At 45.9% G+C, this 21,114-nt stretch overlaps 1 protein-coding gene across 4 annotated transcripts; it reads right to left on the reverse strand.

The window, feature by feature from the left end:
* Positions 1-6,762: 6,762 nt before the first annotated feature.
* DMRT2 (doublesex and mab-3 related transcription factor 2) lies at positions 6,763-14,445 on the reverse strand. Of its 4 annotated transcripts, XM_065908317.1 has the most exons (5): positions 14,054-14,445; positions 12,681-13,240; positions 10,955-11,057; positions 9,252-9,332; positions 8,736-8,859 (listed from the first exon to the last, which is right to left on the reverse strand). In XM_065908317.1, exons 2-4 carry the CDS (start codon positions 13,194-13,196, stop codon positions 9,277-9,279), a joined length of 675 nt encoding a protein of 224 aa, XP_065764389.1. In that variant the 5' UTR covers positions 13,197-13,240; positions 14,054-14,445; the 3' UTR covers positions 8,736-8,859; positions 9,252-9,276. The 4 variants fall into 4 exon arrangements, with proteins under 4 accessions (XP_065764386.1, XP_065764387.1, XP_065764389.1 ...); XM_065908314.1 differs by lacking the exon at positions 9,252-9,332 and having other exon boundaries at positions 6,763-8,859; XM_065908316.1 differs by having other exon boundaries at positions 8,808-9,332.
* Positions 14,446-21,114: the final 6,669 nt, after the last annotated feature.

A 21,114-nucleotide genomic window follows, 5' to 3' on the forward strand; every position in this document is an offset into this window, starting at 1 on the left:
TCTCCTGCATTGCAGGCGGACTCTTTACCATCTGAGAAGGTCATCTCTGAGAATCTAGTTCAAGACACAGAGTCTACATTAAATCTATATTAAAGCAGCTCAACATGAATTGGCATGGAATGTGTCCCAGGACACAGTACTAAGGGCAAAGTGCAGAACTCTGCACATGTCATCTCCCATTCATGCATCTGTGTTCATAGACGATCTTTGAAAAGACATGTAATGAATGAGCAATAGGAGCTGACTCTGAAGAGGGGATTCAGGAGCTCACTTTACACTGTATATCCTTTGTAGTCATGCATCATGTACATTCTTCACCTATTAGTTTAAAATCTAGAAAAGAGGTCCATAATATGAGTGGGTACAAAATGGCTCATTTTTATTATAGCATGTGTTTGCTTTTATGATAATTTTATGTTTATTACATTATAAAATTAAATGACATAGTCTACAGTTCTGTAGAATCTCGAGGCTAAATTTTTCCATCTTAATAATAAGTCTTTAAAACCATGTAATTCTCCTTGCAGACTGTTTGAAGTTTCAGGCTCTTGGTGAAGAGAAATACCTTCTAGAGAATATCATGGGTCAAAGGTAGGGAGAGCAACTTTATTTGGATCAGGCCCTTTATATACATTAAACTACTTAATCCTCTTAACAATTCTCTCTGATGTTATTGTCTCCACTGCACAGAAGGAAAAAAGGAAGTTCAGAGAAGTGAGATGACTGGCCAAGGATGAGCTAAATTTTAAACCGCTTTAACCTGACTCCAAGCCTGTATGCATTCCAGTTTGCCATGCTGCCTCCTGGAAGCAATCTAAGGGAACAGGTTCATATTAAGAATATTGGTCATTTAAGTGAGTGGAGAAAGGAAGAGGAATGCCATATAAAAAGTAGACTAGAGCTGACTTAGTGACTATCAGCCATGTCTGTTTCCTGTTGGAGGCTTTTCAGCATCAGGGTAAACTTCTTAAACACATCCTCTGGTTCATGCCTCAGATGTCCCCCTGGACAATTTAGCTTTATTCCACATAAAGTGGATTTTAAAGAGCCTCTTTCCAAAGGATTAACGCTACAGATGGAGCCCAGGCTGAATAGATCAGCCAGAGCCACCACAGCTCAGGGGTTCTGTTGAGTCTTCTTGCCACGTGAAAAGCACGTGGTCCACCAGGATTCAAACTCTGCCTTTCAACAGCCAAGTCTTTCAGGCCCATTTCATCAACCCTTGTTTTACAGATGGAAACAAAATCTGAGAAGCAAAAGGACAGAAAGAGGAAGCATGAATTGGAACTCAGATCTCCCACCTCTCTATCCTCTTACACCAAGATATGGGCATGAAAAGGAGCTTCGTTTCATTTCTGTGAAGTCGCATAAGGTGCAGGTTAAGAGTACACTCTCTGAAATTCCAGTGACCTACACAGTCACGTCCCCAGCGTGTGATACCGGGCAGGCTACTTCACGTCTCTAAGCCTGTGTTCTTACATGTAAAGCAAGGAAAACAGTTATACCTACTTCACAAGTTAAACTTTGTGTGAATTAAATGAAATAATGCCTGAAAAGTTTCAGACAAAAAATGAAGACCATAAGTTAGCTCTTTTATCATCATCATCTGACTTAGAGTTGGATTTTTGTAAAGAACAAAACAAAACAAAAAACCCAAACACATGTACGCTTCTGCTTCAGTAGGCCCTGAGCCCTTAGGGGACAGGGTCCATGTCTTATTCATATTTTAAACTGATTTGTAAGGGGATATATTATATTAATATTCCAAGAGCCCCCTATATCCAGTGAGAGGTTTCCTAATGGAGAGCGCCATGGCTTATACCACAGGACTCCCCACGGAGACCAAGTCCAAGTACCTTACCTGTAAGGCTTGGATGAAAGAAGACAACAGGAATTAGCTGAGCTCATTGGATCCTACTCTTGGTATAGAGGAAGGAGTTACATTATGATGGAACAATAGCAGAGAAAGAAGCCAAAAGATGCACGTAGAAATAATAGAAAAGAAGGGAGGGAAAATTAGAGAAAAGAGAGTGGGAACAGAGGAACAGCAGGCACACCCAGCAGATGCTTCATCAGAATGGAGCACCCTCCCCACTTTACCAGAAGGGATTACATTCAGCTGTTTGTAACCATGAGCCAGTGACAACAGCTCATGCACATAGTATCTCCCAGAAAAGATGAACAAAGAGAGGAAAGCAGTCGAGGGCTGCCATAGCAGATCCTCTAAAGAAACAGGCATCTAGGCTTTTTTGATTTCTCTGCTTCAGCCTCCTTTGAACATGGCTGCCAACCTCGATGTCATAACATGCTACAGGATTCTTGCAAATTCCAGAAATGAAGAAGACAAAACAGAAAAAACCCAAATGTGCTCCTCCTCGTGGTTTCAGTCTCTGTTAGATATCCTGAAGTCCACGCATGGCTGCCCACCTGTGTCACAACAGCCACGTGCATGCATCCTCAGTCTCTCAGTCATACCCACCTCTTCTGACCCCATGGACTGTGGCCTGCCAGGCTCCTCTTTCCATGGGTTTCTCCAGGCAAGAATACTGGAGTAGATTGCCACACCTAGATGCAAATCAGGCTGGAAATGCAGACTTTTTGCTGGGCATGGCTCTGTTACCAAAGGAGAGGAGAGTAGCTATTGAAGAGGCAACTAGCCCTTGCAGGTACTTTCCCTGGGTCACGCATTAACTGCCAAGGGAACAAAAGGGAAGCAAGGCTGCTAGACCTGGACTGAACAACCTTATAGTGTTCAGACCATGTCCCAGTCTTTGGGAGACCTGCCAAGTGTCAAGATTTCCATCCTCCTTATTTCCTTCTCTTTAAAATAAAATCTTATTTTAAAAAATAACTTAAATACTCTTCTGGGTTCTTTTTTCTACTTAAAAGAACCTAAATAATATAGGCCCACTTACCAGCATGTATCTGGCATACAAAAAGTTCTCAGTAGATGTTCATTAAACTGAATTCCATGAATAATCACATACTCTAAACATGTTCAGATATAACAAGCTAAAAAACAACATAACTAAGGATGGTAGAGTATGATAAAAGCTTGATACAACCCCTAAAATAAGTGGGTGCCACAAACCAAAGTTTACAAACTGCAGAATCCAGCCATATCAAAAACTAACAGCCCTAGGGCTTATTAGGAAATAAGCCTAAGCTTACAGACCTAGAATAGGAACAAAGAAAGTTAATCCAAAAATAAATAAAATCAGGATGGCCAGTAGAATTCTAGTCCCAATTGAAAATCCAGCCTCAAAATGAAGTGATGTCTTTATTATTCTACAGGGAATTGCAGTCTCTCCTTTTCTTACTTCATCCTGACCTTCAGCCATTTCTGTGCTCTTTAGCACTGCTGAGACTTTCCAGAAGACATTCCAGAAAGTTTCTTAATACAAGTTAATGCAAGTCTTTCAGTCCACAATTAGAATTAAGGTTTGAAATGAAGATGATGTGAGAGTATACTCACTTAAACTCACATTAAAAGGTACATGACTGAGCCTGGAGCCTCTCTGGGCAAAGCAGAGCTGACTTGGTGAGGAATGGAGATTGTTCACTCGCCAGGAGAGAGGGAAACCATGTGGGATGGGTGTGCACTTGAGAAAACGGAGTTCTTGAAGATAGGAAAGTGAAATCAGGCAGTGAGGACTAGGGGAAGAGATAGTTACACAGCCATGTTCATAGCAGCATTAAAGCAACCCAAGTGTTCACCAACAGGTGAAAAGATAAAGAAAATGTGGCATACACATACAATGGAATACTACTGTCTTACAAAGGAAGCAAATTCTGACATATGCTACAACATGAATAAAACTTGAAGACAATATTCTAAGTGAATAAACCAGTCAGTCACAAAGGGACAAATACATTATGTCTCCACTTATATGAGGTACCTAGAGGAGTCAAATTCACTGGTGGCTCAGTGTTTAAGACTCCACCTGCCAATGCAGGAGACACTGGTTTAATTCCTGGTCTGGGAAGACCCCACATGCTAAAGGGCAACCAAGCAAGTGTACCACAACTACTGAGCCTGTGCTCTAGAGTCCAGGAACTACGGAGCCCATGCATCACAACTGAAGCCCGGGCACTAGAAAGCCTGTGCTCTGCAACAAAGCCACCCCAATGAGAAGCCCACACACCCCAACTAGACAGGAGCCCCTGCTCACCACAACTAGAGAAAAGCCCCACGCAAAAGCAAGGAAGACTCAGCACAGTCATAAATAAATAAAAGTGGAATGGTGTTTGTCAAGGGCTGTAGGGAGCAAGGAGTTATTGTTTAGTGGGTAAAAGGGTTTCAGTTTTGCGAGGTGAAACGTTCTGGAGAGGGATGGCGGTTATGGTTGTACATAATGTGAATATACTTAAATACCACTGGTTGTGCACTTAAAAATGGTTAAGATAGTTATTTTTATGCTATGTGTATTTTATCACAATTGAAAATATATATCAATTTTTAACCAAAGTGAAAGAATATCTAGGCATTAAAAAATAGGGAAAATAGAAGCAACTTGTTTGCTTCATGACTTTGCCTAGGTCTTCTACTTCTGCCACCAAAGGGTCAGAAAGGGCACTTTCTTAACTGACATGGCAAAATGAAGGGGACAGTACAGAGATCTCCCATGTTTCCCCTTCCCCAACACATGTATAACCTCCCCCTTACAAATATCCTCACTGGAGTGGAACGTTTGTTTTTAACTAATGAATCTTCACTGTCACATTATAATCATCCAAAGTCCATAGTTTACATTAATATTCACTCTTGGTGTCAGATATTCTATGGGTTTGGAGGGAAATTTTTTTTTTAATAACTCAGAGTTACAGAAAAACCCAAACGAACTTTTTGGCTAACCCAATATTAAATTATTCATGATGACTCTATTGCATTAGAACCCAACATGCACAGAAGAGTGTGTTAAATGTGCATTAAAATAATAGAAATGTAAACATTTGCTATTAAAAGCGTGGTCTGAAGACAGCACCACAGACAGGCCCTGGGAGGAATGTTAGAAACACAGAAGCTCAGGCCTATTCCAGACCTACAGAATCAGAATGTGCATTTATCAAGAGTCCCAGGTGATTCATCATGCATTAAAGCTTGAGAAGCATTGTTGTAAAAGATTCAGAACTGCTTGATCCGTTGAGATGGAAGGAAAATAGGTTATTAAAGTGCATTATTGTACTGTTGAGTCAAACTGAGGGAAAGGCCCATGTTCTGCTATTCCTTAAGTTCTTAAAAACGATTAAAGCCAAATCCATTTATTGTTTCGAACATAAAAAATACTTAAAACTGAAATTTTAATTCAATTTGTTGAATACAGTATTCTCTGAAGACTGTATATAGCCAAATTCTAGCTTTTACAGAAGAGAAAATATTAAAAGCAGCGAAGTACCAAACACAAAGCTCTCACTGAGTGGCTGACGGTAGATGTGAAATTCCAAGAACTCATCATTACAGCAGAATTAATGCGTGGTAGAGTAATATACTCACCAAGGAAAGTACTGCCCTTCATAAATCCTCAAAACACTGAAATTTTGGTCACTGGTAATGTGAGGAAAATGACTAATATTCACAGCCAACTAGATTCACTTACTGAGATAAAATGATATACAGAGAGGTCAGAAAATATATGCTCAAATGTCCAATGAACACAAAAGGGTAAAAAATTTGACAAATATATATATATATATACCCAATACTAAAATAGGCTAAGAAAAAGAGAAAAATCCATGTTTGAATTGAGAAAGCCTTCTCAATGGGATTTTTCATGTGGTTTTATTCCAATGTGATTTCCCCCATTATCTCTGCACCCGTTAGTTTCGATGCTAAGTTTACACTCAATGTGTGTATGCATGCTCAGTCACTCAGTCGTGTCCTATTCTTTGCAACCCTTTGGACTGTAGTTGGCCAGGCTCCTTTGTTCATGGGATTTTTCAGGCAAAATTACTGGAGTGGGTTGCCACTGCTTCCTCCAGGAGATCTTCCCAACCCAGCAATCGATTCTACATCTCCTGTCTCCTGCATTGCAGGCAGATTCTTTACCTGCTGAGCCATTGGGGAAGCCCTTATACTTAATATGAAGAATAAATTCCTAATAGGAGGATAACAATTAGTAACTGTAAAGATAAAACAAAGATGACTGGGGCTGGGGGTGGAGGGGCAACTGCAATGCAAGATTCTGTCTCTGACACCAGGACTTCATGACTGGAAAACACTTTCCACTTAATGAGAATCTTCAACAGTTATTGGGATCTCTGCCTGCTTTCATTTTCTTTTTTTCTGGCATACTTCCATTCACTCTGGATTTTGCGATAGTAAAAATAAGAAAACCTGACTCACCTAAACCAAGTGTTATTTTACAAGTACAAACTGAAAATCAATCTACAGTCTGGCTTGTTTTTGCAACTGCTGTTGATTTTAAGCAACAATCCAGAGAACCCCTTGAGCCTTATATGAGCTCATCAGTAGCAAAAAAAATCATTCTTAAATAATTTTTAATGTTTTTCAGAGTGAAAAATAAATTCTTCAAACTGCTGAATGTCTTGGCACATTCCGTATGCCCGCCTAGCGTTCCTTTCACCCAATGAGAGCAGAGTTGAAAGTAAAAGCTCACCCCATGGCAAAATTAGAGGTGGATTTGGCTCCTGATTGTTTGAAATGACCATAACATCTTAGCACTTGATTTCAGGTCCACAGGTGAAGTATTCAGGGATGAATTTCATACTTTCATAAATGCATTACTGATATTTTATTAATCTTATAGAACAACAGATAACATTTTATTATCTGATAACAACTTAAAAACAGGGAGGAAGTTTTAAGAAATAAGAAGCCACCCTTATGCTGTGATAAACATCTGCAGGCTTTGGCAACTGTCTGCTGAAGCAGTTTGAAGACAAAATGTTTTTATCTCAGAAGAGAGCTACACTGAAAGCTATACTTTTGACACTGGCAAAAACATAGGACACATGAAGCTGAGACTCCCAGATCAGCTGCGAGTTGGGACTAGGTCTGCTGCTAAATGCCTGCTGTCACCAGATCCCGGGAAAGAACAAAGTAACGCGGAGCTGAGTTGGGGTTCACCATGTGCAGGGGAACCTGCTCTGTGACTCCCAGCAACCTGAAAAATCACAGAATGAATGTTCAACCTAGAAAGGAAACCTGAGGTTCCACATATACATGCCCATCAGAGAAGGAAACTGGGACCCATTCCAAGAACCTATGTCATATAAATGAGATATTAAACTTCATTTCCCTTCAAATTAATTCAGCTTTGTCCAATCACATGAAATGAAGATTCTATAAACTAAACCTTCCCTATATTCTCCTTATAGCTATTTTTGCCTCAGTCTTGAATATCTACATTTAGATGCCCTCCAAAATGCACAACTAAGGCATTATAAGTGTTCCCCTCTGGCTCCCAGAAACCATTAAGAGCACCTGAAAATACACAGAATCACAGAAAAATAAAGAACACATTTCATGGATACTTGCTGTTTTACCTAGACAGAGAAACTATTTACTTAAGCAAATTCTGGGTCTTTTAGAAGACAGTGTCAATTTTATTGCTTTTTGAAATGGTATGTAAAGCCTGAAAATTTGCACATAAGCAATTTCCATCTTTAAATATATTTATGTGGTAAGGTAAAGTATATGCGTATGAAGATACAGAATTTTTTTAATCATCATCATTTACATTAGAAATTTCTTTATACAACTTTTATCTTTAAAAAAATTAGTGACTGGTAAGAATCCTCTGAGACGGCAGCAAATCCAGCTTTCCATTTCAGCAGCCTTTCACTGAGAGACATGAGTGATGGCAGATGAAGGCCTCTTAAGAATAGACTCAACAGAAAATGACAGGGGCTCATTCACTGAGAGTTTTGTTCCGACTTGTTTGGCTACGAAAAGGTCTTTTGCACATCTATCTATTGTAAATGTGTATTTCTGGTTCTCCTTGACTAAACACTCCCTGGGTTTCTTAGGGGCCTCTTCAAAGGCCTCTTTGACAGATGATGTTTTCAACTCGGGACCTGATTTGTCATTATGAGTCTGTTGGAATAATGAGTGGAATGGATTATGTTTAAGTGGCAGAGGGTGCCTGGTGCTTTCTTTGCTGATCTTGGTTAAGACGTGCCCTTGAGCTGCCATGGTGTCCGTGTCAACAACGGGCGAGAAATTCCGTCGGGGTGGGGAGAACGCAGACCTCTCCGGGAGGGCCTGGTGACCCTGCAAGTCACTTCTTAAGATGTGGCCCTCAGGAGTGTGAGGCAGCACCAGAGAGCCTTCCAATTTCGGTGGCATCATGTCATGATCTGCTGCAAGTCCATCCTGCAGGCGTACTCCCTTCAAGTCCCAGCTGGTCCCAGGCTTCAGGGCCTGAACTGACGTGGTAGCGTTCAGCAGGCACTGCTGGTAGAGGAGGGTGTCACTAATGGGGCCACACTTGGGCCAAACTAAAAGTCTCGAGGATAGGGGATACTGTCTGTAAGTCGTGGCCACGCTGACATTGGAAGAAATTAGTTCCATATTCCCAGAGCCTGAATACTGCATGGTGAGATCAAGGCAAGTGGGCAAAAAACTGCAGAAGTCCTTGCTTGGTGGTTCCACTGGGGTGGGGCTGTAGGCACTTTTGTAGGAGCTGTAGTCAGAACCGTGCACCATGCGGTTGGGCAGGAATAAGGCAGCAGCTTGGGAAGCTTCCAACATCTCCCTCTCTTTATATTCTCTCTCCAGCATAATGTTCTCCAACTCTTTATCCGCAAAGGCCCTCCTTTTCCTCATCCGGTCACTTACTGGGGGAGGTAGAGGTAAACTCCCTCCCACATAAGTCTCTGACGGAATGGGGCGGTAGCCTAAAATAAGTAAGCATTGCACATGACAGAGATTAACACCTAATAAGGAAAAATCTGGAAATCAGAAGGCAACAGAAACAATGCATATCAGCACAACAGTTATGTACAGTTCCATATCACTAGTATTTTTATACAGAAAGCAAAAGTATGGGTTCAATTTAAAATGAATCCCTTTCCAGGGAAGGATATCTATACTGTAACTTTTTGTTGTTGTTGTTTTTGTTGTTATGATAGGTTTGTTTATTTTGACAGGCATACTTTACTGGCTGAAATTTTAATATTCTCCCCAGGCTCCTATATATTAAGAAGACAAGGTTGCTCAACTTGCTTCAATCAATTCTTTATTACTATTCATGTCACCTTTTTCCATTATTAAAAAAAGATATCTATACCTAGAGCTGATGTCACTTTTATTTTCTAAAGTTGGCTCATTATGTACACATTGTTACAGTTGCAGAATAATCCAAGGAGAACTAGGGAAAAAGAGAAAGTTAAAGATTAGTGAGGAGAAAAAGATGAAAGACTTAAGGAAACAGAAAAGCACAGAAAATTTGAAGAGCTGTTAACTAGATAAAGAGACTCTGCAGTGAACGATTTAACTGGGCCCCTACCCCCACCTCTGACTACCAGTACTAAAAAGGCCAGAGTATCCCCTGCTATATGGAAAATAACTGATCTAAAACATTTTTCACCAGCACTAATCATGTTGGCCAGATACCAAAATGGTTGAACGAGCAATCACTAGCACATAGATTAAGTCATTATACATCTTATAAATAGGGATAAAGTAAAAAACAAAGATTAGTATAAAACATAAATAGAACTCCTGGCAGCATAAAATATTTTGAGTATTTCATCAGCCCCAAGCACTCACCACTGTCAAGTTTGTTTGAAGGATTCATTGTGATGTTTGTGTTTACATAGTGACAAGCCCATCATACTCATTTGCAAATAAAATATAATTTGAAAATGAATGTGTACATTTCTATGGTGAGCTCTTGCCAGAAAGTTATTTACTTGGATTTTCTATTCCATTTCGTCCTCCCATTTCTCAAGTTGCTTTGGCACAATTTCAATTTATCAGTGTGGTCCCTATGGTTATAAATCTGTTTACCCAGTTTGTAACCAAATTCATTTTGAATGCATGAGAAGCCATTCTAAGGTCAGAAGTATACAGCACAGGATGAGACATGAGCAAACTTAAAACCTGTCCAGAAACAACTCAAATCAGAAGCCACACAGGAAAAACAATTCAAATGCCTACTTTAAAAAAAAAAAAAATCTGCTTTTCAACCTGAGCCTTATGAAATGGCAGCAATTAGAGCAAATATAAACCTTCGTTTTCTTTAAATGGTGAGAGACTGCCAATATTATATAAATTATATAAATATTATATAAATTATATAAATAAGTAAATTCCATATCCAAACTTAACCATTTTTAAAAATCACTAGTGTTTTAAGAAAAAGTTAAATATCCCCAAGCTTTAGAGAAAACAAACACATGGAGAGAGACATCACTCTGTTCAAATTCAACCTCCACTTCTCTTGTGTGATTCAAAACTTTTTCCACGTTCTACAATCTACAAACTGTCAATATAGCAAAAGGAAGAGTTAACTGGCAATTTAAGTAGATAATCCAGAGAGAAAAGGAGTACAATTAAAAAGAGGGATTAATGGCTGGACTGCCCAGACTGAAGGCAATTGGAAGCTGTTAAAATCCTCACTTGACTCATTCTATTTAGTTCCAAATGAAACTAAAGATTTCTTTTAATTAATTTCCTTCTAGGACATCTGCTCTGGGATCACTTGGCAGTGTATCTGTACATCCCTCACACTAGGGCAAATTTCACTTATACTCCATGTTAACCCATTAACTACTAGGCAGAAAACAAAATTACCAGTGAAAAAAAGGAGGTATGTGAGATTAATTTTCCCAAATACTGATTTCTATCCAAAACCCAAACTTTCCAATAAAAAGCAATTCCCCCTCAGATTGCTCCTTCACAGATAAGTGAAAATGCCATGTGCCTGAAAAATGAGAATCATTGAGAACACAGTTTAAACGGCTAAAGGATAATTCTGCGTTGCTTTACCTTCTAAAATGCTTTTGGCCAGCAAACTGGGTGCCCTGACTTGCCTCTGATACACTGCTTTGCGCTCGAAATTATGCTGTTTCCCAGAAAGCCCCTTCTTGTCCTGTAAACACAAGAAACATAATTAATAGAGCCCTGGAAAAAAATAAAAGTGTAACAGAAGGGAGAGGCTTGAGTAATCCTCCTTGTTCTAAATTTATTTATTTTCCCATCCCATGTGAAAATGATTCTAAACAAATTAATATCAGCACCTGTTAATTCCAGGACAATGAGCTAGATGCTCTGTCCGAACCATCCAACTGGGAGGCAAGGGCAAGGGCCCGGGCTTTCCCTGGGGCCACTGTGCGAGAGTCATCCAGACATAGTCCACATTCAGAAATGGGGGGACAGCCGGGGAGGAAGTGAAATTCACAGTGGATGAGGTGGTAGGAGCCGGGCCCTAAAACAAAGCTGCGGCGAACCGCTGTGACCTCGGAGCTCAGCCTGGGGCCAAAGACGCCGCCGCGGGGCACTCGACGTTGGCCAGAGATGTGGAGCAGGTTTCTCCTCGAAGCAGGGCTGATGGGATCGGGTACAGGGGGTTGGGTTGACGGGGAAAAGTCGAACGTTTTCAGGTCTGCCCAAAACTCCAAGCTGTTCACTGGACACCCGAAGGTGAGCAAAACCAGAGTCGGCGGAATTCCGGGCCCTTCCCCACCCGCGTCCCCTCCCGCACGCCGCGGGGAGCGCGAGCGAACGCAGAGCCCGCCTTGCAACACGCGGGACACCGGAGGAGGCCGCCGCGGCCCAGGCACCTCTGGAGTCCAGCGCGCCGCGCTCTCTGGGGCCCTTGGGAGGCTTCCCATGAGGATCACTGCCCAAGGCTTGCATGTGGTCCACTCCTGGCCCCTTCTCGCCAAAAAGTAATATCAAAAATTCTCCTTCCACCCCCAACTTCTCTCTTCGGAGCGCGCTTGCGCAGGGACGCAAGGACACACACACAGTCCCCGGCCGAGGTTCAAGAAGACCCTCTCCCTTAAACAAGATCCAGGCTCTCCTCACAGCCATAAGCCCCGCGCTGGCGGCAGAGACCTGTCAGCTGGTTCTTAGGTAGTTCTCGAAGGCAGAGGTTTCTTCTAAATTCCCACGTCACTTTTGTTCTCATCTGTAAAAAATGGCAACCCACTCCAGTATTCTTGCGGGGAAAACCCCCTGAACAGAGAAGCCTGGTGGAATACAGTCCGTGGGGTCGCAGAGTAGGACACGACTGAACACGCCCGTAAATAGGCGGCACTTTCCTAAATGGCCCGTGACTGCGGAAGCGCTGTGGCTGGGTGGTTCTTTTTCTCGGTCAGCTGGGTAACGCGGCCATGGACTTAGGGCGCTGCATGGGCCTCTGTCCTCCGCTTCCCCCCAACACCACCAAAATAAACGTTAACATATAGAAAATCGAAATAAAACTATGTCCCATAATGTCCCCAACGGAACTAAACCACTTTCAAGACCTCTCTGCCTGCTTCTTAACACAAAATCTTTTCTGCCAAGTTCCCCAGCGATGGCCATGGCTTCCTGCCCCCCGACACCGCAGGCCAGCGTGGGCAGAGATGTCCTCAACATCCTTCTGAGGCAGAGCCAGGCGCCTCGAAGACCCGGGCCGGAGAGTGTGCGGAACCCGCCTCCCCGCCTCCCGACCCCCATCGCAGCCCCGGACACCCGGGAAGGGGCGAGCTGGCTGGCGGGTACGCACCTCCGTGGCCTGCTGCCTCCGGAGCGCCACCTGGGCGGCCATGACGCGCTGCCGCTCCACCACCAGCAGACAGTTGGCGCACTGGCAGTCACGCCAGCGGCAGAAGCGCTTGTGGCCCTTGAGGCAGGACACCACGCCGTGGTTGCGGCAGCGCGCGCACTTGGGCGTGCGACTGAGCTTGCGCGGCTCCGCGCCGCCGCCCGCGTTCGCGCCGCGCTCCGGGGGCCCCGCGGGCGCCTGCGAGGCCTGCGGCGCCGCGGGCGGCCTTGGCGCCAGGGCTCCCTGCCGCTCCGGCCGCCCCGGCACCCCTGGGGATGCGGCCGCCTCCTCCCCGTCGCCCTCGTCCTCCGCGTCGACGTCGTCCTCGTCCTCCGCGTCGTCGTCGTCCTCGTAGGCAGGCGGCGGGCTGGGCCCGGGCGGCGTTGGCAGCGGTGCCCCGCAGCTGTCCTCCTCCAGCTCCAGGCTCTCCACGTCGATCTCCCAGTCCACGGCGGGACCCGGCTGCCCGTCCGCCATGGCGCACGACGCCTCGCCCGGGCCTATGCCCAGTGGGCTGCGCTCTGGAGAGACAGGAAAACAGCCAAAGACCCACCGACCGACCGCTGTCAGGCACCGGCACCAGGCCTGGGGCCCAGAGCGCCTGGTCTGCCCGCCTCCGACCTCTTGAGAAGCCCACTCTCTACATGTCCTTCACATCCAGACCACACGTGCATTTATTTCTTGTATCTTTAGGCCCCCCTTACGGATCTCCAACCCAACGAGGTTCCTATCTGTGCATTCTAAGTGCTCTGTGAACACCTGGCCTTTAATCACAGCCCTCTCTGGCTTTACACATGCTTTTGGGACAAGTCCCTGCGTAAAGATAGTGTGTTCAACTACCACGGCTTTGGCCACTAGTCAGGCTTTGCCATATCCAACTAGTTTAGCCACTAGTTTAGATATAAAAATGTCCATGGAAGAACTGTTTTCTTTCAGATCACAAAGGACTTTCGGACCCTGCGAGGTACCACCCACAATACCCACACATCTGTCATCCTCCTACACCTGTCGGGCTTGGAGAGGTTCTCTTATCCTCCCCCAAACCCACCCACACCCCAGCACACTCCCCCCAACCCAGAGTACTCCAGATTTAATCAACTAAAAATCAAAGTTGTTTTGCTGCCAATAGAGTCCCATGGGGACATTGGACACAGAGCTGCAGATAGCCGTCCAGCATCAACAGTTGTTTCAGCCGCGCAGCACTAAAGCCAGGCGGGCTCTGTGTACATCGTTCATGCTTTGCACTTAAAGACAAGACATACAAGTAGAATAGGAAAGGTAGGGAAAGATGATTCACGTCCTTTGCCCACCCCAGCAACAGCACATCAACTCACCAAGACTCTGAGGCCCCGGCTAAGCAGCCTAGGCAAAAGAAATCCAGCCTTGGAACCTTGCTCTTGGGCTGCTGGCAGTGCTTGCAAACAGAAATCGGGGTCGCCACACCCTGTCAGGAAATCGGGGCTGACAGCTGGAGGCCCGGAGTCCAGTGGATGAGGAGTGGAAGAGAAGGAGCATGGGGAAGGTGAGTCAAATTCTTAGCGACCACGCTCCGCACATCCCAGACTCTGATCATTCCTCAGCAGCCAGGCGCTTCACCTCGCTGAGGCTGCTTCTGGCTTTCTCTGACCCTAGCTGAACTGGAAGGTTGGGCCGTCTTGACCAGGTTTCGATCTTGAGTTCCCGGAACGCGCGGAAGGGCGGTCGCAAGCAGCAGCGAACGGCGCAGTACCCGTGGCTGCAGTCGCCAGCCTCGGCTCCCTTTCCTAGTATTATCCGCTCGGGCCCCCGAGCTCTGTGCCCGCTGATTGGCTGGTTGTCAGGCGGTGTGCACGCTGATTGGCCGAGGCGCTTTGGCCCGGCGCTCCCCGCCTCCTCGCGGCCGCCGCGCCCCTCCCGCCGCGCTCCGCCAGAATCCTCCCTGGCGGCCTTCGGTGCAGCCGGGAAGTCTGTCCCGAGGTTAAAAGCGAAGTGTGACGGCGCCGGCGGGAGCGAAGTCGCCATTTATCTCATGGGCTAGAAAATAAGCAGACAACAGTCTTACAAATCACGTTGTCCTCAAGAGAAAGTAACAGACAACGAGGGCAGCTTTCAGAAAAACAAGTCATCAGCATCACCAGTGTGTCTGCGACTCAATCATTAACCCAGTATTAGGAGCGGAAATAAGAGAAGCGCACGGAGGCATCCTACTTTCTCCTGCAAGAATAAATCAATGGTTACCATGCACCACAGCGCCGGCTTAGAGGACTTAATGACCTGCTTTTGGGGCTAGCGCCACTCACCCTCAAGGTGAAAAGTGGTTCCTCGTTAACTTTCACCACGCCCGTGAGACAGGCAGGTCACCAAGTCACTTATATTTTTCTATATGAATTCCTATGAGTTGATTGGGGAGAGAACGGATGTACGTGTCACTAAGAGATCTAAGTACAATATATTCACTCTAAGCATTTTTTTTTTTAACGAAACCTCCATTTACAGAGGACTTTTTGGTATTCGTGAATGTATTTATAAGAGGGGAAAGGGCTCCTTCGTAAATCTCTTACGTAAATGTTTAATAACGTGTACGTTTCCGACATCCTGAAAAAGGGGATTAATCTTCCTGAATGTTTTTCCGACATCCTGAAAAGGGGAATTAGGGAATTCAATGCTGCATTTTATTTCTTGAACTAAACGTAAAGTCACTTGAACACTTTTTCTAGTTATGCCTTTAAATAATCAGTGCCTCTTAGGATTGGTTTAGAAGACAGATTAGAAAACTGAATGCCAGTGCACTGAACACATAGTAGGCCCGCTACAGATATTTGTTAAACAAAGTAAATTACTGAAAGTTAGAAGTTAGCCGCTAGTGGTAAAGAACCCGCTTGCCAATGCTGGAGACGCAAGAGAGGTGGGTTTGATCCCTGGGTCGGGAAGATCCCCTGGAGGAGGGCATGGCAACCCACTCCAGTATTCTTGCTTGGAGAATCCCATGGACAGAGGAGCCTGACGGGTCGAAGAGACGGATACGACAGAGCAACTGAGCAGGCAAGCAGGCAGAATTAACAAGCTCAAAGAAGTGGGAACGAGGCAGCTTAGGAAAGACTACTGTGAAACTAAGGCTATGTGCTGGAGGCGCAGGTATGCCAAATCCTCTGGCGATGCGAAAAGTTCTGCCCTAGTTACCGGGCACTGGGATTTCTCTCTGTGTGGGTTCTTCTCCCTAGAGCCGCTTTCCATGCCCAGCAAAGGAAGTAGAGAAACAGTCCTGTTTATTGCTGTCGGCTGCTCAGTCCCTCTGGGCATTTCGGAGGGTGGCATGGGAGCTGTGTCCACTCAGACACAGGACAAAGAGCCAAGCAGACTCGTTTGGCACCACCTGGTAACGCTGTGATTCTTAACCTTTTGCGTAGTTTCTTACCCTCATCAATGCGCGTTTATTCACCAGTGTTGGAGAGTTTGAATTCTTGAGCGCAGAAGTGTGTTATTTGTCCCATTTTTTCCAATGATGAAACCGAAGTTCAAAGAGCGGCCCTGGATCACCCAGTGGGAAGGCAATGGACTGGTATGCAAGGTCCTAGGTCGGCCTCTGTTCTGAAGTCTCAAATTCGGGAAGCCCTTCGCTTCAAGCCAGAAGAACTCAACAATGGTTTCGTATTTTTTATTTTATTTCCCTGCACGGCTTCTGATTTTAGTACCTGCCCTTCTGCGTCTCCCCGTTAACTACGTTTTCACCTTTGTAAACAGCCTTTTCATTGCTTCTGCCGAGACGTGCTAACGAACTACAAACTTCCAACACTGCTGGCTGCGTGGGCAAGCAGTTTGCCGACTGGGTTTTTATTTAATTTAGTGTTTTTACCGCGGGAGGGGGCGGAGGACAGGAAATCATTAGCCCTTCGCTAGTTGTTTTAAACATTAAGAAACAAAATTAAGAAAGTAGGTTTGCTAAACTAGTGGTTACCCTAAGGGAGAGGGAAGGCACAAAAAAGTTTGCAAATTTTGGGTAACTCGATTGAGGGGAGGGGGAACCGAAAGAGAATGAGAGAGGAAAGGGGGCGGGATCTGCTGTTTCCTAAACATAAAATAAACAAGACAGGCAGCCCTTGAACTAGTTCGAGTTGTAAAAGCTGCTACACAAGGAGGAAACACGTGCGATTTGTGAACAGTAAACCGTGCGGGCTGAAACCAGGACAAGGGATGGGAGTTGGGGGGAGACGGGGCACCTGAGGACCATGAGGGCAGCTCCTGAAAGCGTATGGAGAGTGCGAGGCCCTCAGAAGTCTGAGCCCGTTGTGCCTTCCCCTGCGCCGCATCCGGCTAGGTTTGGTGAAAGCTGTGCCCGAGAATTTTCTGGAGGGGTGGAGCTCTCTGGGTCCAGGTGGGTGGGTCCTGGACTGTTCCCTGCACTGCACGCCAGCCCCCACCCTCCTCCCTCATTAAAAATCTACACTGCAGCCCTATTGCTTCCTCCGGACTTCCCCACCCATCTCCAGGTACCTTCGCCATCCTGTCCTATTCTCCTTGCACCCCACCAGTGGTACTTTGGGAGCAAGCAACAGTAATCGTGATCCCGTTGAATTACACTCCATTCCCTGACCTTGAACTCCCCAAGAAGATCAAGATCCCGCCAATTGCTGAGAGATGAGATGGTGTGGGAGTGGAGAAATTTTTATCTTAGGAGAAGTTTAGGAAAATCTGAGGGACTCTAATATCAAATCAGAAATTATCTGGATGGAGGCGGGGCCACGACTGCAAAAACTGGTTAGTAAACTAAATATACAGAGGCAGCAGGAGTGAGAGAGCCTGGGCTGGTTGTTGGTTTTTCCATCCATTACCTGATTTGGTTAATTATATATCCCTGGGCCTCAGTTGCCTTATCTGCAAAATGGGAAGAATGTCCATCTTTGGCCCGTTATAATAAAGAGGACAGTTTTCACACAGTGGGAGTTTAATAAACGTTATTTAGCCAGCGGGCGGCCGCCCTTGCAGCCCCAGGGGGCCCGGCCACCTAGTGGCTCCCAAACTTGACTGACAGGCGAGGGCGCCAGGAACCCTGCTCCTTTCCCCAGGGCCTTTCCTGAAATGGGGTCAGGCCCTGACTGCAGATCTATTAGGGGAAGAAACAGACGTTCTTTTGGCTTGTATACCAACAGTAAATTACAAAGTGCAATTCGGCGTCTCTCTTGTAAATTACAAAGCTGCGGGCCGTCACGGTCTCGCCAGCCCCCAATGGTGGGGGTAGCTTCGGGAGCGTCTTCTTTAGAGCTGGCCGGCGCTGGGGCCCCTTCTTCTTCTCCCTCTCCCATTCCTCCAACTCTCTCTCATCTCGAACCCCTTTCCTTTCTCTTGACACACGCAATGCTAACTTCCCCCTACCCCACATCGAGTCTATCAAGGGAACCTGGAGGGGTGGGGGACAGAAAGGGGGTGGGGGGCGGAGAGTTTCCCTCTTTCAAAATGATGGGGAGTTTCTTTTCTGTTCTCAAAAAAATAAAAGAAAAAAGCACGTTTCAAATTGGCCGCGCTCGCCCGTCAATTCCTTGCTAAGAATCGCAGCCGGCAGCCCACCACGCCAGCTCAGGTCCCACTTCAGGACGCCGAGCTAACCAAGCCTGGCCCGGCCATTCCCGCCGCGTTCTCTGAGGCCCCGGCTGCTAGAATGGAGCGGGGTTTCTGGATGCAGGCTCCTCTAGGGTAATCGGCTTGGAGGCCGAGAGTCTGGGTTTGGGAATAGGCTCTCAGGGGTTAAAATGCTTGATCTGCGGTTCCTTGGCTAGGGACATCGAGGAGGGTCCTTAACTCCCTCTGCACCTCACTTTGCACAACTGCAAAGTGAAATTAACCTTAAAGGAAAAAACATGTGCAGACTCCTTGGCACGGTGACCCGCCGCACTAAACGGTCGGTACCTAGGAGTTATTTGTCTTCGTTTTATCATTTGAACTCAAGGAACTGGCCTGTGGAGAGCCCGAGGGAGCCCGAAGCCGGGAAAAGCGAGCCCGATTTCCTGGGTCCTCGCCCGACTTTCCAGCATCCAGGCCGGGAGGTGAGGCCTGCGCTGCACCGCCAGCCTGAGCGGCCTCGCGACGTCAACCTGCCGGCAGCGCCCGGGGTGTTGAATGGTTTTTGAAACCGTCTGGGCACCGCAGAATAGCTCTGCTGTGGCCGATAAACGCTCCGGTTTCTTTTCAGAAGACGACCTCAAATCCACCTCCTCTCGCGGAAGGCTACTCTTAACGTTAGATCGTCTCACAACTTCGACCGGCTGTGGACTCAGCGAAATAAATAATCCCAGATGGGACTGCGGCGATTCGATTTCCCAATTTGCTTTGCGTAATCAAATATATGACCTGTCAGAAGCCGAGTGGAGGGGGCCGGGGGATGAGGCAGCTAGCGGAAGATAACTGTTCTCCGCGAGGCTTTAGAAGTCTCCTTTTCCCTGCTCCCTGCTCTGCATGTCTAGTTAAAAAAAAAAAAAAAAAAGCTGAACACAAAAGGACAATGTGACCTGCGCTCTCATCCCTCCTCCGTGAGAAGCAAGGTTTAAATCACAGGCATTTATGACAGAAGGGGACGCACTTAGCGCCCCCTCGTTTTACCAACGGAGACGAAAATTGAGTTTTAGAGAGTGCGTGGGAGTCGCTCAGGAGACACGCAGCTCCGTAATGACTGCGTGGGCCCAAGGGTCCACAGTAACTCCCCTCCGCCTCAAAGGCTTCACACCATTCAAACAAGCAAAAATGTGCCCTTTGTGGGATGCGGATGGAGTTAGATGCCGGCTGTGTGAAGCAATCCTAGAACATCCAAGGATCTACCAGCCAGCCCGACCCAACCCGCTGGCAGCTTCCATCCTCCATGCCGGAAAATGTGGCTCAATTCACTTGGGGGTCAAGCAGCTTCTAGGAGATGAAGCAACTGCAGGCGTCCCTGACTTCTCGGCGCCCATTCCAATGGCTGTCAGGGGAGGTGGAGGCGCTGGCTTGTAGTGGGGCCTGGGTTCCACCCCGTGGGCGTGTCCTTGCTTGTTGCCACCTCGGGAGGCACTGAGCCCCTGCGGGGGGCCCTGCAGCCCCTGGGGGCCTCATGCTTACCTGAGGATGAACCCTTATCCCCGAGAGCTGTTCACCTCTACTCCCATCCCATCCTGGGCCTTAACATTTCTAGAGGACAGCCTTTAACCACACTCAAATCACTCTCCATATTTTCCCAACAGTCCAACTATTAATATCAAGTAGAGGAGAGAAAAGTAAAATGTTTGTGGTGCAGACACTATGGTGAAAATTTAATTCATCCCTGGTAGGACCCATTGAGTAAATCCTTTCACATTCCTGGGCTTCCGGTTTCTTGACTAAAGTGAAGAGTACATTTCAATGGTTTCCAAGTTCTCTCTCAAACAGTAACAAGTGTAAACTACCATTTGATGGTTCTTATCATAAGGGCATGAAGAAAGTCCAAGAAGGACAAGAAGAGGAGAGAGGAAAAAGAATTAGAAACAAACAAATTGGTGTTGATTTTGACATCTTGGTGATATTCTGCTCCTGCATATTTCCATTACTGATCTTATCTAATCAAAATCCTAGTCAAGTATGTGATAATAAAACCCAAAAATGTCAACTAGCAAAAGAAAGGGATGACATGGAGTAGTTTCACAAAAGATTGAGTTCCCTAGAGCCCAGATCCAGTGTGGATTCATTCAAGTAACAAAGAAGGTTCTCTCATGTCATCAAGCATCCATGATGCTATAACTTTCAGATTCAGTCCAGATGGCTGAATTTTAAGAAAAGAAAAGAAAAAAAAAATTACCAGGTCACTTAAATAGGCCTCCCTATCCCTATCCTGTGTGCTAAGCTCCCTCTGGGGTTTGAGTTTGGGCTCTGGAGAGGGCCAAATACTTTCTTTGTTGTTAACCCCAGGAAGTCTCCCTGAAATGTGTCCTTGCTGGCTGGCTGAATTCCTTTCAGTTTCTACCAGAAGCATCCATCCCTATGGTCAAGCTTTACTCTAACCTAGTAGAAGATTCCAAGAGTGTGACACAAATAGCACAGATGCTCCTTCCTGATGGATTGGGGGTGGGGAGGGAGTGGTTAAGAAAAAAGGATCAAACTGTACTTGGCTCCCACTCGCCCTGGATTCACATAGATAGCAAGCAACCATCCATATATCCCAGTGACTGAAGTGTGATCACAGGTCTTGAAGCCAACTGGCAAAAACACACACTTCTACACAGTACTTGACCTGCCTGAGACAGTTCTAAGATTCTTTTCCTCTATGAAATAAGCAGTGTAAAAAAAGTAGAAGAGTCTCCAGGGATTTTCCTGTTCTATTCTTAGTTCTGCCAACTAAAGTAACCCTTGACCTTGGGCCAGTTTACTCACCATTACTTCTTTAGGCTTTGATTTCCTACTCTGCAAATGAAAGACTTGA

Source organism: Muntiacus reevesi, chromosome 17 (assembly GCF_963930625.1).
Source record: "Muntiacus reevesi chromosome 17, mMunRee1.1, whole genome shotgun sequence".
Lineage (NCBI taxonomy): Eukaryota > Metazoa > Chordata > Mammalia > Artiodactyla > Cervidae > Muntiacus > Muntiacus reevesi.